The 27,548-nt window shown below is 45.8% G+C and overlaps 1 protein-coding gene across 1 annotated transcript in view; it reads left to right on the top strand.

Moving 5' to 3' along the window:
- Nucleotides 1-19,310, top strand: part of LOC125723490 (protein kinase C-binding protein NELL1-like) — a 217,441-nt gene extending 198,131 nt beyond the window's left edge. The window contains exons 17-21 of the mRNA XM_049000104.1: nt 7,304-7,444; nt 14,577-14,770; nt 15,519-15,695; nt 16,857-17,081; nt 17,182-19,310. Coding sequence (XP_048856061.1) covers nt 7,304-7,444; nt 14,577-14,770; nt 15,519-15,695; nt 16,857-17,081; nt 17,182-17,232 — 788 coding nt within the window. The 3' untranslated portion in view covers nt 17,233-19,310. The remainder of the gene's footprint in view (nt 1-7,303; nt 7,445-14,576; nt 14,771-15,518; nt 15,696-16,856; nt 17,082-17,181) is intronic.
- The last annotated feature ends 8,238 nt before the right edge of the window (nt 19,311-27,548 follow it).

The raw sequence follows: 27,548 nt of genomic DNA, 5'->3' as shown, positions 1-27,548 counted from the left end.
AAAGTTAAAATAAATTAACTATGTTAATTCTGAATAGATTTCGAGAAACACTTACTAATTAACGATTGATCTTAAATTCTAGATAATGAACTACTTAGCATCATGAAGCTTTCGGGAAACTCACCCCAGAACTGGTAGGCCCACTAAACATATAGTAACGGTATGCCGTGAGCGTCTGCGAGAGGCCACTTTGACTCACAGCTCCGGCAAAACTTCTCTTACATTCAAAGAAAGGCTGGAGACATTGAGTCCAAATTGGTAGTGTTCCGTGCTGCTATTGCTGAGGCAGCTCTACAGAGTCGTGGCTGTAAGGTTGTTGGTTGCAGCGGCAACTGCAGAACCCGGTGGGGGACATCAGAGGTAAATGGGGCAATCAGGCTGGAGAAGGAGACCTTCCATGATTGGTTAGCTTTTGGGACTCCGGAAGCAGCTGTCAGGTACCAACAAGCTAACCAGAATTGGCAGTTATGCAAGCTTGGGGAGTGTTTTTAATAACCTAATTACTGCGTTTACCTGACTAGTGCCACAATCAGGTCATTAAAAACACATGTAGAAATCTTAATCAGGTTACCGCGAGTAAACATAGTCATAGTCAGCTAACGAAAAAAGACACTTCACTTACTTTGTGACTTGGGAAACTGCATGTTCCTCACGTCCTCTTGTATGGTCTGCAGGGTTGGGTGATCTGGACCAAAAACCATTTCTGTGTATTTCTGTGGGTGGAATAGCGATACACAGTATTTTCTAGGAATTATACCAAATGTTCTGTTTAAAATGAAAATCACAAGTGAAATATAACAATTGTTCCTTATCATTCCCCGCCATCAAACTCCCTGTCTGTTCATGTGACATTGATATGCTGGATTATATTTTCTACTGATGCTGGGGAATCGCAGCATCCACCGAGCCACACTTCCAGTTTCTATACCGAGTGTAAACATCTCATACATCATTTAACAATGTAGGGTATACGGTTCCTTTTCTCCATATTTAATCAAATTTCCCCAAGCGCATTTTATCTACTAAACGTCTCCTGTGTGTCTGCTGCTTATGGTAAGAAGAAAAAAAGGAAAGTTTGGGAAGGAAACTCAACATATTTGCCCAGCATGAAAACAGCAATTATTGATTTACCTATTCAATGACAGTAGTTAATTATTTACTTAATTATGTGTCTTATCAAATACATATTTGGCATATAATATTTTCAGTGTTCAATGGGATTATTGGAACCTCTCCCCATTATCACTTTGGAATGACCTTTTTTTCTGCACTGATTGGTCAATGTAATCTGACCATCTTCGAAGTAGCAATAATGAACAAACACAAACCATTTTAACCGATAACACACAAATTGTTGTATTATTCATGTACACATTGAATTACTCATTCAACCATAGAGAGTGTAGGTTGGGAAAAGTTAACCCCTAGGCTAATGGCTACAACAAAAGGAAAAAAATGGAGTGAAGAGTTAGCAAACCCGGGATAGGATAGGAGGTGTGAGTTCTTATAAAAACACCAAAACATTCTGGGCCCAACCCACTTTTGCTAGTTAAATGGCAAAAAAATAGTGGTAACACCAAGTACATGGTCCAAACGGGTTGTACTAAGTCTCGGAATTAGTCATGGGTGTGTTTGGGACGTAAAATGCTGTAAACCAATCAGTGTGTCATCTCCCATTCCGTTCAAGAGGCAGGTGCACTTGTACCTAGGCAGATTGCTATTATTGCGATGAATTTGCCAGGCAGTAGAAAAGAACACTTCTCTACAAAAGAAATGGCTCTGTTCGTGCATGAAATGAAAGTGCATAAGCAGACCATCTACAGCAACAGCAGGATGACACCAAAGCTCCCTCAGCTTTATAATTAATAATAATAGTTACAGTAGTCCCCCCGTATCCGCAAGTGATATGTTGCAAGACCTACCACAGATAGCCGTGGATAACAGCAAACCATCCCTGGACCTCATAATGTGATTTTCATGTACATACAAAAATCCCTGGATATTCTGGGATCTGCCCTAGATGTTTTTAGGACCAAGAAATTTTGGATAAAAGCATCAGTTCAACATAAATGAGTTACATGTACATCATTTGCACAAAAAAAACTGTCTGTAGCCCCTCCTGACCTCATATATATCATTAGTGTATAATTCTTACTATCTCACAGGCAATATTGGTCAAAATACAAAAAAGAAATAAATATGATATCAATATTTAGACATATTCAAACATGGACATTAAAATATATACAAATGAATACAAGTAACCACCTAATTGGTGGGGAAAGATTCTTTAACTTGTCATATAAGTAGAATGTGCAATAAATGAGTAAGTATACTTTCAGACAAGTTACAACAAGGATTCAGAGCATTCAGCTGAAAGCACATTAATTAACTTTCATATTTCCAGGTGATCCATGCAGTACTTCTAAAAATAGTACATGATGGTGAGTGTGGGATGAGTATGGATTAAATGGCCTGACCAGGTGACAGGGCTAACTAGGGAATGCAATGCTGCCGGTTTCAACACCACCAAATCTAGTTCAATAGGCATTTCAGGGCAACATATCCTGGATTTTACATGAAAAGCCACTGGAGCAAATCCAGTCAGTCTAAAGCATCAGTCATGTTTCAAATGGGTCAGAATCAGCATACTGCATTTACACCTGCAGAAACCGAGATGAACTGAAAGTGTGACTTCTTCGTACCTATTCAGTATGCATCTGCTGCCTCCATTTGTCTCATCTATAATGTATAGAGTGGGCTTCTTTACATTCTTCACACTATACATTCAGGACTCAAAATGACCTCACAAACGGGTACATCAGATCGGCTGTTCTATCTAATGCAGAATGACTGGCTTAATTCTCATTAATTTCCATCTCACCTTGTCTCACAGACTTCATTCTCATCCTGAAGGCACTACCTCATAAGAGGAGTGACCTACAAATAAAGACCCCCGGTTAGATCTGTTACTCCTCAACTTGTCAGATGTTATTTTCCAGCAGATCTCATGATGAGAATGGAGGTCAAAGCGACAGGACATTGCTTTGACATTAGACAGATGACTGTATAATGCAGGTTACATTCCCTTGCAGTAACCTTGCAGGAATGTAATAGTGAAGTGAGAAGCAGCAGCAGGGGGATAATCAGCCCAGCTGTGGTGAGATGCCACAACCCCTGCATTTTGGCTGTCAAATCAGCTACACCACCTGCACTCTGAATGAATGAACAGCAATGATATTAACATGATTTAGGGAAAAGACCATTCTTGCCTCATCTTGTAGAGATGAAGTATATGTATACCAATTTAGTTGGTGCACATTTAATGAGGAAGACCCGATTTCCTGCAAGAGGACCCAAATTGTATATACTGTGTTTAAATCAAAATATGCACATCAACCAGCAGTTGCAGGAAAAGTATGTGCATCATTTGGAATGACCTGGTTTTTGGCATTAATTGGTCATAAAACGTAATCGGATCGTCATCTACAATGAGCTGCATTGGTTATTGTTCTTGTACATATTGAATATATAATTCAAACATTCAAAGTATAGGTTGGAATAAGTAATCAAAGCCATGGATTTAATAACTAGTTGAACCTTCTTTGGCAGCAATAACCTCAAAAAAGTGCTCTAGTAGCTGTGGATCAGACCTGCACAACATTCAGTAGGAGTTTTGGACCATTCATCCTTGGACAACTGCTTCAGCTTAGCCATATTTTTAGGATGTCATTCCACCGCATCTCTTTTGGGTTATGGCCTGGGCTCTGACTAGGCCATGCCAAAAGGGAGATTTCCTTTTTTAAAACCACTCTGTAGTAGATTTACTTCAGTATTTATAGTCATTGTCCTGCTGTGTCACCCAGCTTCTACTGAGCTTCAGCTGATGTACAGCCACCCTGATATGATCCTGCAGAATACCTTAAAAATATTGCCAATTAATTTTCCATGTAGTAATGACAAGCTGTCCAGGCCCTGAGCCAGCAATGCAGCCCCAAATCATGATGCACATCCACCGTACTTCACTGTTGTTCACGTATATGTCATTCACGTTCATTTATAATTATATCTTTGTGGGGACTCTGCATTCATTTCTATCCCAACATGAACTTAACCCCTACCCAGCCCTAACCTTAACCATAAGTAACCAAATAAAATATGGCATTTTTAGTTTTTTATTGCATTCATTGCACTTTGATTGCATTTTTATTAAACTGAGTTTCCCCTTGTGGGGACTGAGATGTCACCACAAGTTCAAAATAACACATTTTTATCACATTGTGGAGACCACACCTACACATGCACACACACACATTGCCCTTTGTCACTGAGTCTCCCCCAACCTCTATATCTGCTTAACAACGTTACCTTGTACTGTATTTCCCGGCATTAAATCAACATATTAAAGTACCAAGACAACATACTCTGTCTACTGACAAAACACACTGAACATTTATTTTCTGGACATTTCATCTTTCAGATGTATTTGTTTGCAATGTCACAATTCAACTGCAATTGATTAAGTCATAAAAATTATTATTGGTTACATCATCGTGGCTGAAATGATTTTACTGTCAAAGTTCCACTCTTATGATCTAGGCTCATGTCACTGTGGATAAAGGTGGCAGCTAAATATGTTAATGTGATGTAAATGTAGTTTAAGGTAATAATTTAGAATATGAATAACAAATATTATTAATATTCAGCATGTTTCCATTACTGTGCAATTGACAGAGCCTGAGACATGATAAAATCATTATAACACCCTCACACAACACACAACTCTGAGTTATGACTTGGTCAGTCTTCTCCACAAAAGGCCAAAAAATGCAAGTTTCATATGAGGCTATCAAGCATTTTTCTTTTTTCAATTATATATAATAATGCATGATGTTTTCTATATGTTCACTACAAGTCTGTGTTTTTACGTGATGATTCATGATTTAGGATTAAAAAAACACACACTTAACATGTAGGGCACTCAAGGGAAAAGCCTATCGGAAAAAATATAAAACTTGCATGAACTTTACATTTTATCATTTGCGATAAAACAGTAGGAAGTACGTGTTTAGTCCTTGTTGTTTCTTAATAAAAATTTATATTGCTTTTATAATATTTTAACGAAAGACATGTATGATACCGCCACATTCATTCGGTTTAATTAGACACAAGAAAAATCATGTTACTGTATGTTGTCAAAACTCAGAGTGAATGCATCCACTGAAAAAGAATTTTTCCTTTTCAAAATACTAGTTGTGTGGTACCACTCTCCACAATTCCACTGATTCATTCAAAGAATTATGCATTAAAACAAATACTGACTAAACAATAATTTAATATGCATTGTACATCAATGTAGACCTTATATGTTTGACAAAACATTGCTATCTATTTTACATGAATAAAGGACATATATGACTAATGACATACATTTAATATGGAGTGTATATGAATGTAGGATTTATTTGTTTGACAAACCATTAATTTGATATGTATTTTACCTCAATAAAGACCATATATGTCTATGCATGGTAATATGAATTTTATACTTTTTGAGTGTCATATAAATACCTTATGTGAATTGGTAATGGATTGTGTAGGGGCAGGTTTTGTGGATAACCCTCAGGTCATCTGTTCAAATCTAGGTGTGAGAACTCTTCAGCTAATCAGTCCTCTTATTTGTAATCTAATTAGGGAGTTGCAGTGAAAACCTGCATACACAACAGCCCTTTCTGGATGAGATTGCCACCCTTGTTGCATATCAACATACTTAAAAATCAACGCTCATCAATTCAGGCTAATTGTGCCAATTTTTGCATACTAACATGGGACTTATATATAAGCAAGCAATTCCTCGTTTGAAAGCTGCGTTTAGTTTTTGCGTTAATTGCTCTTTATTCTCTTCTGGAAATAGCAGAGAAGGCTAACTTGTTTTTTAGATGCTGTATTATTGCTTGTGCCTCTGCATCAAACCAATATTTTATTTCCCCAGAAGAGCTAAAATTTTATCTATGATTCCCCTCGGCTGAAGTTAAATGTGAAACATGATCTGCTGTTACTGGCTAGCACAAAATAAAAATTTTGAGACAAGAATATTTGGGACATGGCTGAAAATATTCGTGTCCTGTATGCTTGGCCCTGTATATTGTTTATGTGTTCTGAATTGTTTGCACAATGCTCTATCTGTTGAGCTACAGGAGAGCACAGCATTTTTAATGCAGAGCAAATCATCCTTACAAGGGTAAGCCTCTAATCATCTCATCCTTCTCTTTGCTGTCACAAAGTGTGATTGCCTCAGTTTTGGTGTGATTTTGGTGTGTCAAAATTTTAAGAGGCCAGATCCTCACCCATAAAATGTATCTGCAAAGTTTGGAAGAGATCAGAATTTTTTTTTTTGAGTTACTATGCTGACAAGATCAAGTGTGTGAGGTGGCCTTCTCTTTGTTATCCCTATGTGGGATTGCTTTCATTTTGGTCAGGTTTGTTCCAAAGTTTGGCCATGTCCAGAGCTTCAACCTTACAACGTGTCTCAGAATTTAATGAATTCCAATTTGGCACCCATACCATGTCACTGCAGAGTATGAAAAAGATCCGTCAAAAACTTTTTGAGTTATCATCTTAATGAGATCAAGACTCAAAACTGCCCATTTTCCTATCACAATTTAAACAGGTCCAGATCTTCACCCTTATAACAGGTCTGGAAAGGTTGAAAACGATTTGCCAAATCATTTGGAATTGTTACGCTAATGAGATCCAATGTCTGAAACTGCCTCCCCTTTTTTTGTTGTCACCATGTAGCGCTGCTGCAACTCTGGGTTGATCTGTCTGAAAATATATCAGTTCTACATTTATTTGTTCCACACCCATTCAATGCCTCTGTAAAGTCTGAAAAAAGATCAATCAAATATCTTGAGCTATCGTTTTAACAGGATCAAGTGTCAAAACTGCCCTGTTTTGCTGAAGTCCAGGAAATACAGTATCAAGGCTTGCACTATTGTTTAAGCTCAAAATATCACTTACTGCATTTGTGGTTCATAGGAAACATAATGTTTAATTCATCTTAATGGAATTCACTGTATACACATGTATCAATAAAAAGTAAATAGAGTGCCAAGGAAATTGTTTGGAAAAACAAACCAACAGTGTTTATGTAAGATGGATTAGAAGGTTACTTGTAAACATCAGAGAAGGTGAAAGGACAAACACCAGATAAAACATACCAGAGTGGTGATATTTTTGTTTAGAAGAGTCCTGAAACATTTTATGACACCTAAGTGATCTGTGTGACTCTCTGTCTGGGCAGATATCGACGAATGTGCAGAAGGCCTGATCCAGTGTCACAACCATTCCCGCTGCGTCAACCTGCCTGGCTGGTATCACTGTGAGTGCAGAAGTGGCTTCCAGGACAATGGATCTTACCTGCTTGATGGGGGATCCTGTGTTGGTAAGCACCGAAGTGCAACTCAGCATGCTTAAGATGTCAGTGTTAATATAAAGACGTTTTTTGCCAAATTCCCCATGAGAAATGGGAACGCTGTAGGAAGCTGGCATAGATACAAGAGCTGTGTGGAATCCATTAAAGAGGCATCCTCTGAGCTGGTAATGTAAAATACCTATTCCAACCGTGTTTTTCCTAATGAGGCACTTACTCTCCACCCTGACTGTGAGATATTTGTATATCCTGCAGTAATGAAAGGCCACAGCCAGAAGGTGACTGGGGGTGCTTAAATATGATTAGGTTGTTTCAGGTTGTTTTTATTTGTTCGTTAATTTATTAGTTTTTCCACCTCTTCACTCAAGCTGAGCTGACCAACTATTCAAACTATTCTCGTCTTCGGACAACACTCAAGGCCCATGCCATCCTGCTTTTGACCCGTTATACCTCTAAGTTTTTTTCTGGCCAATTTGCACTTATTTTTGGGCTACCTTAAATAAGCATAACATTGTCTTAATCATTGTCTTAATCATCGACCCTTTGGCTCCGTAGACTGTCAAGCCAGAGTTCATTTAAGTGGTAAACTGGGCATAATGATAAAGCAAAAATGTTAGAATTTTCTCAATATGTGTCGTGCCATAAAGTGAAACATTTGCATGAATTACTTAACTTCATGACCTTTTGTGATCTAGCAAACAATTAAATATAACATTAGTTGGTTTCCATACTATTTTCAGATGCATTCTTTAGAATCCATTCCATTTCTTTGGAATTTTGCTTTGTATATCATCTCATAATAAATAGGTCAATTTAAATGTGCTTTTATGTCTTTTAACATGCATATTTCTATGCAATATGAAAACAGACATGCACTATACTCATATCAGCTGGTATATATCTACATAAGCAACAAAACACGCAAATCTTATCTCTGCGTACTGATATAAACTTACTTATGTGATATATTGGGCTTTTTTTATTGTCATTTTCCAATCACTTTATGTATATGTGTAACCTTATATCCAGTGCTGGTCCATCACACATTATTCACATTCAGGTACATTCAGTCAAAGTATCACAGACTAAGGAGAACTCAAACTTAAAAAGCTTACCTGAATTCCATTTTGGCCTTTATTGGTAATGTCCAGTGCTCTTTGAGCATACTCTGAAACAAAACTGAAACTGTTAAGTGATACAGGCTGTATTTATGTCTATGTGTAAAAATATTTATGATGACAGTCATCTTGATTTAATTACTTCAGTCACTTTGTCCTCTCCCACAAAAAAATTTATTCTCACTAAAAATCAATTTTCCAGTAATTCCATGAAGAGTACTTCATAAATAACATGGATGTATGGTCATGATCCATCCATTTATCTTGTAACTCCTTATCCTATAAAATGCCATGGATATAACTGTAATTTATCTGACAAATCGAATTACAGTTGTTCTCGATTGCTTGGCACAATTCATGAAACATAGTTAACATTCTCAATACAATAAGAGCATTTCTCAATTCATGTTATGCATATAGCACAAGCCTACAAAAGCTAGTAACTTACCCAAAACAATTAGCTAATGTCTCAAAAGTAAATAATTCCACCAATGAATTAGTTGGTGCCATCAAAATGAAAAGTACAATCAGCATCATTTTAACCATGAGTCAAAATGCTTATATATGTTGTCAAAATATCAGTGTAAACATGCTCCTGAGCTCCACAATTCTGAATGATAGTTGAATCTTGCTTCCTCATTGTCACTGACCGATCATTTTTCTTTAGCAAACTGATATTTATTAATGTCAAAGCAATAGCAAACAGAAAAGTCACACAGCACTGTATAAGACAAAAGCACCAAAGCAGCAATACAAGAACAACAAAATAAAAAGAAAAATATACCCTGTGTGAATCAAAAACACAACAGTGCTGTGTCACTGCAGTTTATGGGATGTATTGTAACGCAGAGGAACCGGACAGTAGCTTCCAGGACTTTGTGGGGGTTCCAGAACGGATTACCCCCTGGGGGGGAGACAGTGTAGTGCAGAGGTACCGGCGGGCAGCACGGCAGGTTGGACTGATGCCAGCACTGCAAATAGTTCTCCATTCTCGTTTCTGTTGTAGGTAAATGTGTTGTGTTGTGTTGTTATGTCATGTTGTCACAGGCGGTGGGTACGCGGGTAATGCACATGGACAGGCAAGTGAGCAGGAAGCAGGCATGCAGACAGAATAAGGGGTAAACGGGGTTTAATCAAAGGACTTCGGACGGGAAACATCAGACGCCAACTAACATCAATGACAGACCAAGGACTCAGGCAAGACATGGACTCATATAGACAGGATTGATCAAAACAACAAGGCACAGCTGGGCATGATCGGGGAAGCACACGTGGATAATCAGGGGGGCATGACACATGTATAGCGCTGAATGTTTATAGTTGTACATATCGTGCCAGTCTGTGTGTGTGTGTGTGTGTGTGTGTTTGTGTGCCCACCGTGCATATTAGGAGTAAGCAGAACGATGGGCAAGGTGGGCAGTGTGCATGTGTTTTATCAGTACGAATGGTGCAATAAACACCACCAAGTGGTTAAACTCGCAACCATTTCAAGCCTGAAGATTATAACGACATGGCTGCCCACTTTTCATTGGTGTCAGAAGTGCGATCAGCAGCATATTATGGTGACCTCCATCAACTGGAGCAAGGGTCCCGGCGGAAGTGATGGGGTTCACTGGAAGACCAGCAGAAGACCCTGGGATCCAAACAGCGAGCCTTCCCAGGAAACCTGATGGTTCCAACACAGTCCGCCCATCCTAGCCTTAGGCAGAGTAAGCCGAAGGGAGCGCATAGGCATGAGAGAGGGGAATGAAGCTCGCACTGAAACTCTGGCACTATGGAGGGAAGGAGCCCCTGGAGAATTACTTGATTCAAGCGCTCCTTTCTGTCTGGCACAATGGGTAGAGTGAGGAGGAGATAGCGGTGCACTTGGCATTGGATCTGGACGGTGAAGCACTCCAAACTCTCCTCAGCCTGGTTTCTGAGGAGCAGCAAAATTTCATGGCTGGAGCTGCGTTTCGTCCAGTGGCAGTCCATGGAGGCGGTTGGAGTGTTCATAGCAGATCTCCACATCATTGCACAGAAGGGCTACGTGGACTACCCCAGCGGCATACAGGAAGATCTGGCCTGGCAGGCTTCTATCAAGGCCTTAACTCCAGAGTGGCTGCACAGATACTTCCTATTGCTGGCCTTGGCAGAGGCGGAGAGGGTGGCGGAAATCCTGTCCTGCAACATCATACTGGTCGTCAGCCACACCGTGCAGAAGGAGACACAGTACGCATGACCCGCTCCGAGCCTTGGTGTAGACGCCGTGCACCAGCAGCTGCTCCCTGCCACCGCTGCAGAGAGATTGGGCACTTTGCCCGCAACTGCCCTGACCTGGCACTATGCCCTCAATGCCACCCTCAATGCACGCCAGTCTAACATGCACCTAGAGTGGGCCGGCTTGGCAAGGCTATAGGTCTGTACCTCGACTGCCTGGTTGCCGAATCACCCTGTCGAGTCCTGGTGGACACGGGGTCACCCTGATCCATCCCTGGCATGATACCAGGTACCGGCGGAGCTGCACTATCTGGTTAGGATGACCGATGTGCAGTTCAAATCGGTGACTGGCGTGCGCCTAGCCATGAAGGGGAAGAGGCAGCTGTGCATCCAGCTGGTTAGACACACGGTGGTGCAGGAAGTCTGGCTTGCCGACATTCCCAACCCCTGCATCATTGGTCTGGACCCGCTGACTTGACTGGGGACCACCATTGACGTGCCAATAGCAAGCCTCCACCTCGGCACAGGCATGGTGACCCTCCAGCGCTATAGCAGCAGTTGTGTGAAGAAGACCACTAACTGTGGGAAGGGATCAGTCTGTAGCAACTGAGGAAAGAGCACCAGCAACAGGTCCTGCCCCGATTGCAGAACACAGTAACATGGCAGTGGGGGCATCTCCTGAGACAGTGCAAGCTGTACAGGAAGTGTGGCAATGAGGAGGCAGCCGGGATCTGACAGTGGAGCAGCGGGACGAGCTTAAGGTTTAATGAACTCGTTCTAGGACATCTTCACTGCTGGGGACAAAGATTGCCAAACCACTTCCCTGGTGCAGCACCACATCAACACAGGGGAAGCCCTGCCTATTTGCCTACATCTGCACAGACTGCCCCAGTGAAGCGACAAGCAGTGGAGCAAAGGATCAGAAAGATGCCAGCGGCAGGAGTCATAGAGCCATCCGACAGCCCATGGGCGGCTCCAGCAGTCAAAATAGATGCGACATGGCGGTTCTGCGTCGACTACCAACGGCTGAATGTAGTGAAGAAAGACTTATCCACTGCCATGCATTGGCATCACACTTGACTACATCCCTAGGTCAATGTGGTTCAGCACCCTGCACCTCCAAATTGGCTATTGGCAGGTTGAACTGGCCGCAGAAGCTCGCCCAAAGACTGTTTTCTCCATGAGCTACGTACCATGGCACTTCCAGTCGATGTCGTTCATCCTGTGCAATGCCCCAGTCATGTTTCAATGGCTCATGGCACGAGTCCTTTCCCATGTCCCCCAAACCGAGTGCATTGTCTACCTCGACAATCTCCTGGTACATGCTTTTGACTTTGCTGGGGCAATACGGAACCTTAAGACTGTGTTCTCCGTGACCAGCAGGCAGGGTTACGGCTGAACCCCTGGAAGTGCTCCCTTCTCCAGCTACCTGGGCCAGATGGTCAGCGGGGAAGGTGTGGCCACTCACCCGGAACAGACGGTAGCAGTGTGGGACTAGTCAACCCTGCACTAGTCAACCCGATGTGAGAAAGCTATGTCGCTTTCTGGGGCTGGCGACTGATGCTTCGTCAAGGACTTCAGCAGCATTGTGAAACCATCGCACTGTCTCAAAGAGAAGGGAAGCAGTTTCGCATAGACGGATGCCTGTGCTATGGCCTTCAACTAGCTCACCAATGCCCCCGTGCTAGTGTATCCGGATCCATGTTTCCCTTTTATCCTGGACATGGACGCAAGTAACGTGGGGCTGGGAGCTATGCTGTCGCACCCAAACGGAGGCACCCAAATGGGAACGTGTGGTTGCATTCAGCCAGACATGTTTAGTGGTTAAACCCGCAACCGTCTCAAGCCTGCTGATTATAACAACATGGTCTGGTGACCCACTTTCACAGTATTTTAAAATCAGTTTGAAAGCTTGGTTACTTGTTTTGCATGTGATGGCTAACATGATGATCACATGCATATAATCGTTTTGGGTGTGATTTACAATGGGAAACTACATAATATATTAAATGTGATACAAATGGGGCAGGGTCACAGGAGGAGGGATCAGAGGGCACTGACCCAGACAAAATATACAAATGTCAATTAAATGGTAATCTGCCTGAGACATAAAGAAAAAAAAATCAGTTATAATGATCACTATAAGCGTTTTCCACTGTCTATGATGGGGTTGTGTCAAGCTCCACAGCAATCATTATCCCCTCCCGACTAAGGTGGTGTCGTTTAAGTTAATCAAAACTCATTTAACGTTTGCAAGACATTGCAACGTGGATTAATAGCAGCCATTTTATGACTGTTTATGAAATGGTCTTAGTGACTTAGGAATCGTCTTGGCTTCTTTTTAGTTCTACCAGACTTAAGTACTGCTTTTAGCGCTAAGGGGCTTTATAAATTGCTCTTAGTCCAAAAAATGAAGAGTCCTACATTTAGGACTGACACAACCAGTATTTTTAGGAGTTTCTCCTAAATAGGCAAGTTAGGAGCTACTTTTAGCCTTAAGATGCTTTGTGAATATGGGCCCAGAAACATGACAAGTAATATAGCAAAATATTTCATATTCCTTTGGAGGAGCTGACAGAGGTGGCTGGGGTGACTACTTGCGAATCATGTGCGCAGCGGAGAATGGATGGATGGATGGATGGATGGATGGATGGATGGATGGATGGATGGAGTATCACAGATGTCCTCAGTCTTATAATCAGTCACTCAGACTAATTGAATAGAAAAAATTGCAAAGGTTTTCTGTCATAATGGGTATCACACAGAACAGGAAGAAGAGTAGGAAACGCAGAGAGGAATGGATGAAGGTAATAGCCAAGCAAAGTAAAGGGTAGAAGACCATCTCCAAAGAGCTTCATGTTCTTGTGACCACGGTTGCTAATATTATCAAGATGTTTACGGTCTACAGCACAGTAGGGAACCTCCCTTGACAGTCACAGAACCAGGCTGACCATCAAAATCAAGGTACTATAGTTTCAAGTCACACCATCCATCACTGTCTGAAGGAAAGCGGGCTTCATGGTAGAAGATCCCACTCCAGAAATACAGACACAAAAAAAGCCCAACTGGAGCTTGCTGAAATGCATGTTGACAAGCCACAGTCCATCTGGAAGAATGTCCTTTGGACAGATGAAACCAGTTAGGGCTTTTTGGTAAGTCACAGCATGTTCACAGAAGACGAGAAAAGAAAAGAACACCGTCCCTACTGTAAAACATGAAGCAGGCTCAGTAATGTTATGTGATTGCTGTGCTCCCTCGGGTGCTTTGAAATCTGTGCGCAGCACAATGAAATCAGATTATCAAGGCATTCTAGAAACATACTGCCCAGCATTACAAAGCTCAGTCTCAGGTTTGTCCGTATTGCGGAAGGATGGATGCCGATTACGTTTCTGAGTTTCGCCTTATTTGACAGAAAATTGTGATCACACTCATTTTCATTTGTAATCACATTTGTAATATTGTATTGATTGAAAACGCAACAGTGTATGGAAGATTTGTGTAATGTTTTAATCTCCTTTTGTACAACTGTCTCAAATTAATCTCCCCTGTCTGGAAACCTGGCAAATGTGTATTTGGAATAAAATGAACATTTAATTCATAACTAGGAAGTATTGTGTAATTTTAGGGCTTTGTAAAGATCTACACAGCATATCAACACATGCATCAGCTGGTACATCTATGGCCTGATGAATGTGATCTAGCTCATCAAAATACACCCAGGTTCAAAAGGAGCACAGCAGATAAATGTATGTAATGTCTGTGTATTTCACACATGGATAAATGCTGATGTGTGCGCACTGCCCAGCGTGTTCCTGTGTGTGTTGCAGACATTGACGAGTGTGCCACACAGACACACACCTGCTGGAATGACTCTGCGTGTGTGAACCTGCAGGGGAGCTTTGACTGCTTGTGTACCTCCAGCCCTCCATGCACGGGAGACTGCCTCCACCAGGGGGCGCTTAAGCAGAACGGGCAAGTCTGGACTCTGGAACAGGATCGCTGCTCTGTCTGCTCTTGCAAGGTGGGTAACTCAGAACGCACAAGCTCTGCCCGTGTTAAGCAGGCTCATCCAACCTGAAACCCCTGAATATATGGGTTATATTCTGCTTGTTCCTAGTGCCAGTGTCTCTTAATGCAGCATCCATCATTCTGCAGGTCTTTATTTCATTTATCTCTTTTTTTGAAATAGGCAAATATACCATAAGTTTTTTTTTCCCATTCAGGTAACAGCCAAAGCACACTGTAAAGAAATCAGCATGATATTACCCAAAGAGGTGCTCATAATTCAACTCAGTGGGTCTTAAAGGGGCTTATGTGCCTCAGTGGATTTTACCGTTTACTCTTCAGTTATACTGAGGTGCTTTATGTATCAGCATCTATCATAAGAATGAATGTGCCAAGAATGTCAAAGCATTAACAGAGTCCTCTGCAGAGGATACCTGTCACTAAGATCACCCTGAACTAGACTGCAAAGCATACAAGTACTCTCAGGATGCTTTCTGTCTTATATAACCATCTCCTTGATTATGAAATATGACTTACTTTGAGAAATTTTTGCTCTTCACTATTACAGCAGAAAATGCAGGGTTAATCTAATATCACCATTTTTTTTCTGAGGTAAAAGTCCATTGCATTACTTTTCTGCCAATGCCTTTCAGTTTCTTACTGGATGTGCCCCAAAAACCCTTGCAGCAGTGGAACAGCAGGGAATTCAGCTCCGCCAGTAATGACCTCTGCTTTAATACAACAACCCCTGTTCTTTTCATCAGGACGGCACGGTCACATGTAGGCGGATGGCATGTGACTGCCAGAACCGCAGTGTAGATTTGCTATGCTGTCCAGAGTGTGACACCCGACAGAGTAGCCAGTGTGTACACCAGAGTGGCAGCATGCTCTACCACAGCGGGGACAAGTGGATCTACAGCTGTCAGCAGTGCAGATGTCTGGTCTGTATACTCACAGCACTGGGTCATCTTTCTTGGCTAGGACGTGCTAGTAAATGACTCCTTTAATATACATTTTATACATGCACCATCTGTCATACTGGGCATGGAGTATAATAGAATAAACCTGTTAAATTCTTTACTTACATTATTGCCACTTAAATTTGCTTTTTATACATTCAAAGACATGTGGAAAGGTCAGTAATAAGGAAGGTATGTCAGTGTTTCCCAATCTGGCCTTCGGGGACCTGCAGACAGTCCATGTTTTTGTTTGCTGGGAGGGAGCAAAAATGTGGATTGTCTGGCAGGGAGCTGGGAGGGAGCAAAAACAGGGACTGTCTGTGGGTCCCCATGGACCGTATTGAGAAACACTGCTCTATGTATTTGTTATAAGTATAATATGTGACCCATCACCACGAAATGAGTCTTATGGGTGCAGTTCTACCAGTGCAACTTAAGACTCATTTCGTGGCGATGGGTCACATATAAAACACTGCCATGACCCTTAAACACAATCTAGCATTTGAATCCTTTTGCTGGTAGACAACTATAAAATGGTATAATGCGTTGATGCAGCAGACAATCATACATAGTAATAATAATAATTTGTTAATAATATTGTTAAAGGAACAGAGCTAGAGGATGAACCACAAAATAAGCTGTAAATGTAAGACATTTGTTTTATACTTTGTGAGTTTTTTTTTATTAAGTTTGCACTAATTTAAATTTTGATGAAAAAAGAAATGAATGTATGCGTAAGTAATTGAAGCTAATTTGTAAAAGGCAGTGAGTATACCGACAGTAACCAATTATTATTTTAATGCATGTAATTTTGGTCTCTATCGCTAAAACGTGACCTTTCTCACTTTGGAGTGGCTTATTTCATTTTTCCTAATTGGCGAGTGCTGTGGCTGCCTAATTTGACTAGGAGTCATGTTACAGTGACAGCTTTGCAATTAACTGGGAAATAATGGGACAGTAACCTGGAGCTCATGCGCCACTTGGCCAAAATGGCATTTTTTATAGTTTCTGCCTGCAGGTGACTGCATGATTAATATCTTCCACCCAGCCTCCATTTATGGTTCATCATGTAAGAATGCCTGTTCATCACACAAGCCGAGTGTGTTAACCTTCCTACTCCTCTTCCTCCTCTGTATGTGCCAGGCAGGAGAGGTGGACTGCTGGCCCCTAGCTTGTCCCACGCTCTCCTGCGAGTACTCGGCAGTGTCTGAGGGCGAGTGCTGCCCACGCTGTGTCACAGACCCCTGCCTCGCCGACAACATCAGCTACGACATCAGGAAAACGTGCGTGGACAGCGCTGGCATCACACGCCTCAGTGGCTCCATGTGGGACATGCCCGGGTCTCCCTGTACCACATGCATATGCAAGGTAATAAAATTTGCTGCCAGGGTTCCCTGCACGCAGGCTAACACACGACAGCATATTTACCTGGGTAGCTACTAATGACAATTTTTTTCCCCTTCTGTAGAATGGAAATGCCTGCTGTTCAGTGGAGTTGGAATGTCTTATGAACAACTAAACACAGCTCTTACTGAAGGCTTAGAGTGCTTCTCTGGTTTAAAGAGCTTGCTCTGTTATTTTTTAAGTTTAATTTTTGTTCTGCAATACACCAGACTATGGCCTAAGTGTCAACACCTTGGAGGCGACTGGAGCTTTGCTTCCAGAACGAATGGTCGCTCTACTGGCTGTAGTACCGGGAGATGCTGCTGAAGCCCTAGTGGACCGAACGTGTCTGTCACAAAAGCGAGATCAACCCACGATTTCTCCCGGTCCTCCTTGTTCACTGTCTCATGTTTTTAGGTTTTTGTCCATCAAAAGAGAAGCAACATGAACTAAACAGGTTACTGGCAGTACTGTTACTGATATGTTTAAGAAGGGAAAACGTTTTTTTTAAGAGCAACAGCCTCCCTCTTAACTTCCGAGGTCACAACTGTATAACCCCATCATGGGGGCTCCCCTTTCAATGAGAACCAGTACCCAACAATTGGTATAAAGTTGTGCACAGTAGCAAATTCAGTAAGTAGAAAGCAAGGGCATAGGTTTGGTTTCAATGCTGGTAAGGACCAAATCAGCTCCGAACTCACTCCACCAAACACATACAGTACTCCCACATTGCAAGGGACATATTGGAAGGGACATGTCTCTACTGTCCATACCCAAAAATGTCCATGGTAGACAAATTCCTCCAAAAGAATAACTCCAAAAGACGTTCTCATATTAACAGTGACAAAATGTCAGAAAGAAACCCTCTTCTTGTGTATGTGTGTGTGTATGTGTATTTATAAATATATAACTATGTACTGTGCAAAGGTCTTAGGCAGTCAAAAAAAATGTTTAAAGCTCTTTATCTGGGTAGTACGTGTGTGTCTGGTCAAAAAACACAATTTAACATTAGAAAATATGCAAATTATCCATAACACAAAAACAAAAACTAACAAGAATTTGTTCTGTTCTCCAAGAAGTCACTGACATACTGTGGGCTGGCAAGAAGAACAGCACTTCAGTTCCCAAACCGCTCCTCAGGGGTACTGCATTCATTCCATGTATCCATTTAATTTAACCACAGCTCAATAAATTAGATAATTAGTTAATTAATAAGTAAGGTATTGTTTAGCCAAACAAGGTGTGCTAGTGGGCAAAGCATACATGGGTATGTTAGGGTTAAGGTTACTTTTGCAGAGCTTTTCAAAATGCTAAGCTGATATACAATGAAGATCATTTTCTTTGACCTTTGCACGGTACTATGCATGATGTATATATGCACACACACATGTACAGAATGAGCACAGCAGCAATTGGCAGAGGCAGCTTACAATGCCAGTTTTTTGTCAGCACTCAAAACAGCCCATTCTCCTTTTGTCATTCGTGGAAATGTAAATTGAAATGGCACTATATGAAATGACTGAAACATTTTCCCTTAGATTTTCTGTGTAAATGTAAAATACTGAGCTTTTGTTCATAATTTCCAAAATTGTGTATTTATCTGAATTTGGTGGGGGTTCCTTGTCTGTAAATACTGTGTAAAGCTAGGACTATATCAAGAAGACACTGGGTGTGTTAATATAGATTCTTCAGTCCTAAGCTACCTACTTGTAGGAGAAAGCAAAGTGTGTATTTTTTAACAACACTGATTTTGTGTGTGTATTATTGTCCAAAACTCGTAGTATTGGTTAGCATAGAAGCACTGATTATTATTTCTGTTATCAGACAGCAATGAAATCTGTCAATTCTAATGAGGAAAAATATGGAAAGAATAATGATCAGCCTTGAACAATACGAATTGCACTTTCAGTATATTGCTGATCTCAGATTTGGTGTCATATTGTAGTTAATTGATTTTATCTGCCATGAAATTGTCCTTTAAACAGAACCTGAATGAAATACACAAGAAAACATCTTGCCATAATTTGATGGCTCCTTTTTTGGAAAAAAATATTCAACCCACAAACTGGCTAAATATTTCATTCAAGTATTCAGTGTAACCTTCTACGGTGTACAGTATCTCTTTATTCTGAGTTGATCTCATTCACTAAAAGTCAGCATTGTGATGGAGAACTCTGTACATTTTTTCAGTTAATAAATATTTTAGTTGTTTAACTGTAGTGTCTGTTTAATTGCTGTTGTTTGCATTCCTAAATACTTTTAACTGAAGGATTGATTTCCAAAAAGTGTATAAGGGAGCACTTTGAAGTGAAGGACTGATTTCCAAAAGGCTGAAATCTGTACAGGTATGTCAATACAATTTAGGTATAATAATATGGCATTAAAGATCTGCTTAAACAAATGACCTATTTACTGTGATGACGGTTCTAGTCTCACAATCATGCTGGGAACTCCTACAGTTACTGATGCTTGATCCTAATATGCATTTTCTTTTGACACACAAGCCGAGTCCTTCTTATTGCCTTGATGTGTGAAATTATTGCATTCCCTGGACTCTGGGGAATATATATGGTTTTGGGACCAGTCTGCCTCTGTGGAGACTTTTCTTGTTAAGAAAATAACTCGAAACTGTTTGCAGAGGCGTTGTATGGGTGATGAAGTAGAACTGCTTAGATTACATAACAGATTGCCCCAAAATTGAAGGAGTGTCGCATGGTGATAGTAAAAAACAGCAGTTTCAGAGTTTTGATCCCTTTAGTACCATAAATCTTTTTTCAAACATAGCAGAAGCATTGTATGGGTGTTGAACAGGAATTGATTAAATTATGAGACAGATTGCCCCAAAACTGTAGCTGCACTGGATAGTAATAGCATAAAAGACAGTTTTGACATGACACCATTAAGATAATAATTCAAAAACTATTTGTTTTATCATTTGCAAACTTTGCAGAAACATTGTATGGATGCCAAACTGGAACTGATTAACCCCCCCAAAAGGGAAGCCGCGTCATGTAAAGTGTTTGCTTCCCTGTCTGTGCCACTGCCAATATTAGACCAATACTGGTTGATAAAGAGAAGCCACTTCTATTTTTAAAGAGCTATAAACAATTTAAAATAAATTCAAATAAAAAATAGCAAATTGAGAACACAAATAAATTAAATCATGTGAGCATTTTTGGGATTTTGTGTTACAGTTGGTCATACTGCAAATGTTGGTCATAGTGCAAAAGGAGGATTATATTGGAAATAACCATTTAGACATATGAAAAATGTGAATAATATAAATGACATTTAAAGTCAGGAACATTAAAACACACAAAGAACCGCAGTTCACCACCTAAGTGGCCGTTAAAGATTGTGCAAATTAGCAGTTTTCCAAATGAAATCCCAACAACAACCAGCACTAATCAGATGCTGACTTGTCCTTTATGTGTTTTAATCCAGGCAATGATGCTGAATGTAAATCATATGTTTAGAAAGCAGATCCAGTTTGGTGAGCATGTGGTGCCACAGGAAGGTTACAGGTGAGTGGGAGGGAAATATGAGCAAGCTGGCAAACAGGTGGGTATGAAGCATGCAGATGTATGTTGCCTGTTGCAATAAATCAAAAGCGAATGAGAAGCAACGATTGAACAGAAAGCAGTGAGTCCCCGACTGGACTGACATGCCAATTTTATCTACAATACTAACTTCCTGTCAAAACAGAGGTCTGATATCCAGCCACTAACTATCAATTAAATTAACAATATTACAACATTCCAGAAACATTTATAAACTTAAATATTGCTCCTGCAATAATAATATAAATGCACTCCAGATTTTAAAGGAGAAACCTGAAAACACCTAAAGGCAATAATAATTCTGATTATAACATTGTACAGTATGAACTTTGCAATTGCAACAACAAAAATAATAAATAAATGTGTTCAATATCTAAAATTTTCTCAGATTTTATAATCTTTAAAATAGCCCTCTTTTGCATCAATGACAGCATTGCAGACTCTTAATTAGTATTAATTTAATCAGTTTCCAGATGTAGCCACCTGGAATTGTTTTCCGACAGTCCTAAAGGACTTTCCACTAGTGCTGGACACAAGTTGACTACTTTTCTTACTTTATGTCGGGGGTATTGTCGGGGACAGGTCATCTGTCGTAGCACTCAATCCTTGCTCACAAGATAATACTTACCACATAACCTTGAGGTGTGCTTAGGATCATTATTATTAAATGGTTTTCAAGAGGTGTGTCCTGGAATTTTGACTGGAATATGTACAGTACAATTATCACATTACATGCCTTTTATAGCTACTTAACTTTTCAGTTGCATGTAAAATAGTGACTCGATTAACCTACTGTTGGAAGCACCATGGATTTTCATTAAAGACCAAGTTGCTTTTCCCTGCTAGTGGCTGAAGTCTCAACTGCATAATATAGACATTCGATTTCATCTATAGAATTAACCTCTCTGCCCTCATTCAAAGTCTTTACCAGAGAAGGCAAAATTCAGATAGGACAGTACAGGGTATGAGACATTAGGGCCCGTATTTCACAAACATTTTATCTTACCACTAAGAGTGTTTAACTAAGAGTTTTTTCCTACTCTTAGCTTAGGAGCTGGCTATATACTTTGTAAATAGGTTTTTTGACTGATGTCAGTTCTCAGGCACGACTTGCCTGCAATAACTATGGGGATTGGTGAATGATGGCAGTATGTACTGAAGAAAATATACGCACAATATTCCACAAACAGAAATACAGTGGAAAACGCTTATAGTAATCATGGTTATAGTGACCAACCGTTTATATGGATCAAAAAGCTTGGGACAGGATAATTCCTGTACAAATATAGTTTCAATAATTTGCTTTTAGTAATCAAGTTGTCACGAGTCGTGGGCAACGATCGCGAGCAGAGAGCGGCGATCGTGCGGAAGGAGCAGGCAGGCAACAGTATACGGGAAAACGGGGGTTTATTCTGGCTTCGGGGAGCCGGGAACACTGGACGCAGACTGACATCAACTGACATTAATGACAGACAAAGCAAACTGGGGAGACCAGGACTTAAATACACGGAACCAGACAGCAGGAAACAAGACACGACTGGGCAGGATCAGGAAATCACACGTGGATAATTAGGGGGCGTGGCACACAGGAGGAGCGGACGAGCCGGGCATGACAGAACCCCCCCCCAAAGGCGCGCTACACCGGGCGCGCCAAGGAAGGGGGCGACGGACGGGACGAGGCAGGACAGGACCTGGAAAACAAGAACAGAATTAACGCAGGACAGGGAACAGGACCGAGGTACAAAACAGAGCGAGGGACAAGACAAAAGACAAAACCTGACAGAGGGTCGGGAAGGCAGACAGGCAAACCAGGAAGGGAGACACAGAAGGAACGGGCGGAACAAAGGGGCCAGGAGTGCAAGGCGGGTACACCGGGGCACAAGGAACAGAGACGGGAGGAACAAAGGAACGAGGAACGGAGAAAGGAAGAAAGACAGGAGGAGGAGCAAACAAAGGAGGGACCAGGGCAGGAGAGAAGGGAGAGAAGGCGGGGGAACAAAGGGGAGCCCGTGGGAGCCCCAGCGGGCGACGGGCGGCAGCCGGAGGGGCCGCAGGCGGCCGGGAGGCCGGAGCCGGAGGGGACCGAGAAGGGGCAGAGGAGACAGGGCGAGGGACCCGCGGAGGGGCCAGGGAGGGAGCAGGAGGGAGCACCAGGGAAGGGGACGAGGGAGCTGGAAGGGGCCAGGGCGAAGGCAAGGCGAGGGGGGGAGCCGCAGCAGGCGGCGATGTCCGGGGGAGGGCCGGAGGTAGGGGCCCCGCAGGCGACCGAGGAGCCGCCGTCGGAGAACCCCCAGGCGACCGACCAGGACCCGGAGAGGGGAGCGAGGCAGGGCGACGAGGCACCGGAGAGGGACCCGCAGGCGACAGCCGACCCGGAGGGCCAGGACCCGCAGGCGCCAACCGAGCCCCAGCGCAGGCGAGGCAGGGCGAGCCAGGGGGCAGGGCGGGCGGGACCCCAGCCCTGCGTCTGTGTCCCCTCCCTTTACGGGACACAGACATGACCCCAGGTTGGGGTCGAGTTCGCCGGGGCGAGGGAGAAACTGTCACAGGGGGCGCCTCGGGAGCTGCTGCAGCGCGGTCAGGAACTGGAGCGCTGACAGGAGCTGCAGGTGACTGCAGTGGGGGCGCCTGCCCGGGAGCTGCAGCAGGTGGCTGCAGTGGGAGCGCCTCTGCAGGGACAGGAGCGCGGTCAGGAACAGGAGCGCGGTCAGGAACAGGAGCGCGGTCAGGAACAGGAGGTGGCTGCAGTGGGGGCGCCTGCCCGGGAGCTGCAGCAGGTGGCTGCAGTGGGGGCGCCTGCCCGGGAGCTGCCGCAGGCGGCTGCAGAGGGGGTGCCTCTGCAGGAGCTGGAGCGCGGTCAGGAACTGGAACACGGTCAGGAACAGGAGCTGGCTGCAGAGGGGGCGCCTGCCCGGGAGCTGCAGGTTGCTGCAGTGGGGGCGCCTGCCCGGGAGCTGCAGGTTGCTGCAGTGGGGGCGCCTGCCCGGGAGCTGCAGCAGGCAGCGAAGGCGGCTGCGCAGGCGGCGGCAGCGGCGAAGGCGGCTGCGCAGGCGGCGGCAGCGGCGAAGGCGGCAATGGCGGCTGCACGGGAGCGGGGTCCGCCGGCAATGGCGGCTGCACGGGAGCGGGGTCCGCCGGCAATGGCGGCTGCACGGGAGCGGGGTCCGCAGGCAATGGCGGCCGCACGGGAGCGGGGTCCGCAGGCAGCGGCGGCCGCACGGGATAGGGATCCGCAGGCAGCGGCGGCCGCACGGGATAGGGATCCGCAGGCAGCGGCGGCCGCACGGGATAGGGATCCGCAGGCAGCGGCGGCCGCACGGGATAGGGATCCGCAGGCAGCGGCGGCAAGAGCAAAGGGAGCTCCTCAGGCTCGGCTATGGCCTCTAGTCGCGGAGGCGGCTTAGCAGCGCTGAGGGCCTCCGTGTCGTCCTCCAGCTCACCAGCTGGGAAGGAGGCGGGGACGAGAGCGCACGCCCCTAGGACGATCGTCCGGGCGACCGTCCGCTTCTTCCTCCTTCTCCGCGTCACCGTCGGGGGGATAGGCTGCGCACTGTCTGAGAAAGCTGACCGCGGGAGGATGGTCCTCGGTTCTCGTAGCGCAACCCACCGCTCTTTACGGAACTCGGCCACCCGCTGGAAGTTATCGCGCACATCCTCCGCGAGGTGCGCGTCCTTTTCCAGGGACAGCCGGTCCAGGATGTCCCAGCTCCGGCTGATGAGATCCCAGGCCGGTAGATCTTCCCGGATGCCGGGCTGGGCGATCCAAAATAGCAGCTGATCGACGTAACCGCGGTAGTCTTCCACAGTCACGGAAGCTGCTTTTCTCTGGTCTGTCATTCTGTCACGAGTCGTGGGCAACGATCGCGAGCAGAGAGCGGCGATCGTGCGGAAGGAGCAGGCAGGCAACAGTATACGGGAAAACGGGGGTTTATTCTGGCTTCGGGGAGCCGGGAACACTGGACGCAGACTGACATCAACTGACATTAATGACAGACAAAGCAAACTGGGGAGACCAGGACTTAAATACACGGAACCAGACAGCAGGAAACAAGACACGACTGGGCAGGATCAGGAAATCACACGTGGGTAATTAGGGGGCGTGGCACACAGGAGGAGCGGACGAGCCGGGCATGACAGAACCCCCCCCCAAAGGCGCGCTACACCGGGCGCGCCAAGGAAGGGGGCGACGGACGGGACGAGGCAGGACAGGACCTGGAAAACAAGAACAGAATTAACGCAGGACAGGGAACAGGACCGAGGTACAAAACAGAGCGAGGGACAAGACAAAAGACAAAACCTGACAGAGGGTCGGGAAGGCAGACAGGCAAACCAGGAAGGGAGACACAGAAGGAACGGGCGGAACAAAGGGGCCAGGAGTGCAAGGCGGGTACACCGGGGCACAAGGAACAGAGACGGGAGGAACAAAGGAACGAGGAACGGAGAAAGGAAGAAAGACAGGAGGAGGAGCAAACAAAGGAGGGACCAGGGCAGGAGAGAAGGGAGAGAAGGCGGGGGAACAAAGGGGAGCCCGTGGGAGCCCCAGCGGGCGACGGGCGGCAGCCGGAGGGGCCGCAGGCGGCCGGGAGGCCGGAGCCGGAGGGGACCGAGAAGGGGCAGAGGAGACAGGGCGAGGGACCCGCGGAGGGGCCAGGGAGGGAGCAGGAGGGAGCACCAGGGAAGGGGACGAGGGAGCAGGAGGGGCCAGGGCGAAGGTCCGGAGGAGGGGGGAGCCGCAGCAGGCGGCGATGTCCGGGGGAGGGCCGGAGGTAGGGGCCCCGCAGGCGACCGAGGAGCCGCCGTCGGGGAACCCCCAGGCGACCGACCAGGACCCGGAGAGGGGAGCGAGGCAGGGCGACGAGGCACCGGAGAGGGACCCGCAGGCGACAGCCGACCCGGAGGGCCAGGACCCGCAGGCGCCAACCGAGCCCCAGCGCAGGCGAGGCAGGGCGAGCCAGGGGGCAGGGCGGGCGGGACCCCAGCCCTGCGTCTGTGTCCCCTCCCTTTACGGGACACAGACATGACCCCAGGTTGGGGTCGAGTTCGCCGGGGCGAGGGAGAAACTGTCACAGGGGGCGCCTCGGGAGCTGCTGCAGCGCGGTCAGGAACTGGAGCGCTGACAGGAGCTGCAGGTGACTGCAGTGGGGGCGCCTGCCCGGGAGCTGCAGCAGGTGGCTGCAGTGGGAGCGCCTCTGCAGGGACAGGAGCGCGGTCAGGAACAGGAGCGCGGTCAGGAACAGGAGCGCGGTCAGGAACAGGAGGTGGCTGCAGTGGGGGCGCCTGCCCGGGAGCTGCAGCAGGTGGCTGCAGTGGGGGCGCCTGCCCGGGAGCTGCCGCAGGCGGCTGCAGAGGGGGTGCCTCTGCAGGAGCTGGAGCGCGGTCAGGAACTGGAACACGGTCAGGAACAGGAGCTGGCTGCAGAGGGGGCGCCTGCCCGGGAGCTGCAGGTTGCTGCAGTGGGGGCGCCTGCCCGGGAGCTGCAGGTTGCTGCAGTGGGGGCGCCTGCCCGGGAGCTGCAGCAGGCAGCGAAGGCGGCTGCGCAGGCGGCGGCAGCGGCGAAGGCGGCTGCGCAGGCGGCGGCAGCGGCGAAGGCGGCAATGGCGGCTGCACGGGAGCGGGGTCCGCCGGCAATGGCGGCTGCACGGGAGCGGGGTCCGCCGGCAATGGCGGCTGCACGGGAGCGGGGTCCGCAGGCAATGGCGGCTGCACGGGAGCGGGGTCCGCAGGCAGCGGCGGCCGCACGGGATAGGGATCCGCAGGCAGCGGCGGCCGCACGGGATAGGGATCCGCAGGCAGCGGCGGCCGCACGGGATAGGGATCCGCAGGCAGCGGCGGCCGCACGGGATAGGGATCCGCAGGCAGCGGCGGCCGCACGGGATAGGGATCCGCAGGCAGCGGCGGCAAGAGCAAAGGGAGCTCCTCAGGCTCGGCTATGGCCTCTAGTCGCGGAGGCGGCTTAGCAGCGCTGAGGGCCTCCGTGTCGTCCTCCAGCTCACCAGCTGGGAAGGAGGCGGGGACGAGAGCGCACGCCCCTAGGACGATCGTCCGGGCGACCGTCCGCTTCTTCCTCCTTCTCCGCGTCACCGTCGGGGGGATAGGCTGCGCACTGTCTGAGAAAGCTGACCGCGGGAGGATGGTCCTCGGTTCTCGTAGCGCAACCCACCGCTCTTTACGGAACTCGGCCACCCGCTGGAAGTTATCGCGCACCTCCTCCGCGAGGTGCGCGTCCTTTTCCAGGGACAGCCGGTCCAGGATGTCCCAGCTCCGGCTGATGAGATCCCAGGCCGGTAGATCTTCCCGGATGCCGGGCTGGGCGATCCAAAATAGCAGCTGATCGACGTAACCGCGGTAGTCTTCCACAGTCACGGAAGCTGCTTTTCTCTGGTCTGTCATTCTGTCACGAGTCGTGGGCAACGATCGCGAGCAGAGAGCGGCGATCGTGCGGAAGGAGCAGGCAGGCAACAGTATACGGGAAAACGGGGGTTTATTCTGGCTTCGGGGAGCCGGGAACACTGGACGCAGACTGACATCAACTGACATTAATGACAGACAAAGCAAACTGGGGAGACCAGGACTTAAATACACGGAACCAGACAGCAGGAAACAAGACACGACTGGGCAGGATCAGGAAATCACACGTGGGTAATTAGGGGGCGTGGCACACAGGAGGAGCGGACGAGCCGGGCATGACACAAGTAGTCCGCTTACAGTGTTCATACATATGGAAAAAATTAAAACTACGGTATTTTACATTTTTTATTTTACTTTTAATCACCCTACTTTGCCTTGTGGTAACCCGTCTGTGCCCTGAAGCTAATGCTGCGTACACAGAAAACATGATGGGAAAAAGAAAGTTATTTTCTCTCAATGACAAATATAGCCTTATGAAAGCTTA

This window comes from Brienomyrus brachyistius, unplaced genomic scaffold (genome assembly GCF_023856365.1).
Source record: "Brienomyrus brachyistius isolate T26 unplaced genomic scaffold, BBRACH_0.4 scaffold49, whole genome shotgun sequence".
Lineage (NCBI taxonomy): Eukaryota > Metazoa > Chordata > Actinopteri > Osteoglossiformes > Mormyridae > Brienomyrus > Brienomyrus brachyistius.
The sequence above is the reverse complement of the archived record's forward strand: the minus strand, read 5'-3'. Positions and strand labels throughout refer to the sequence as shown.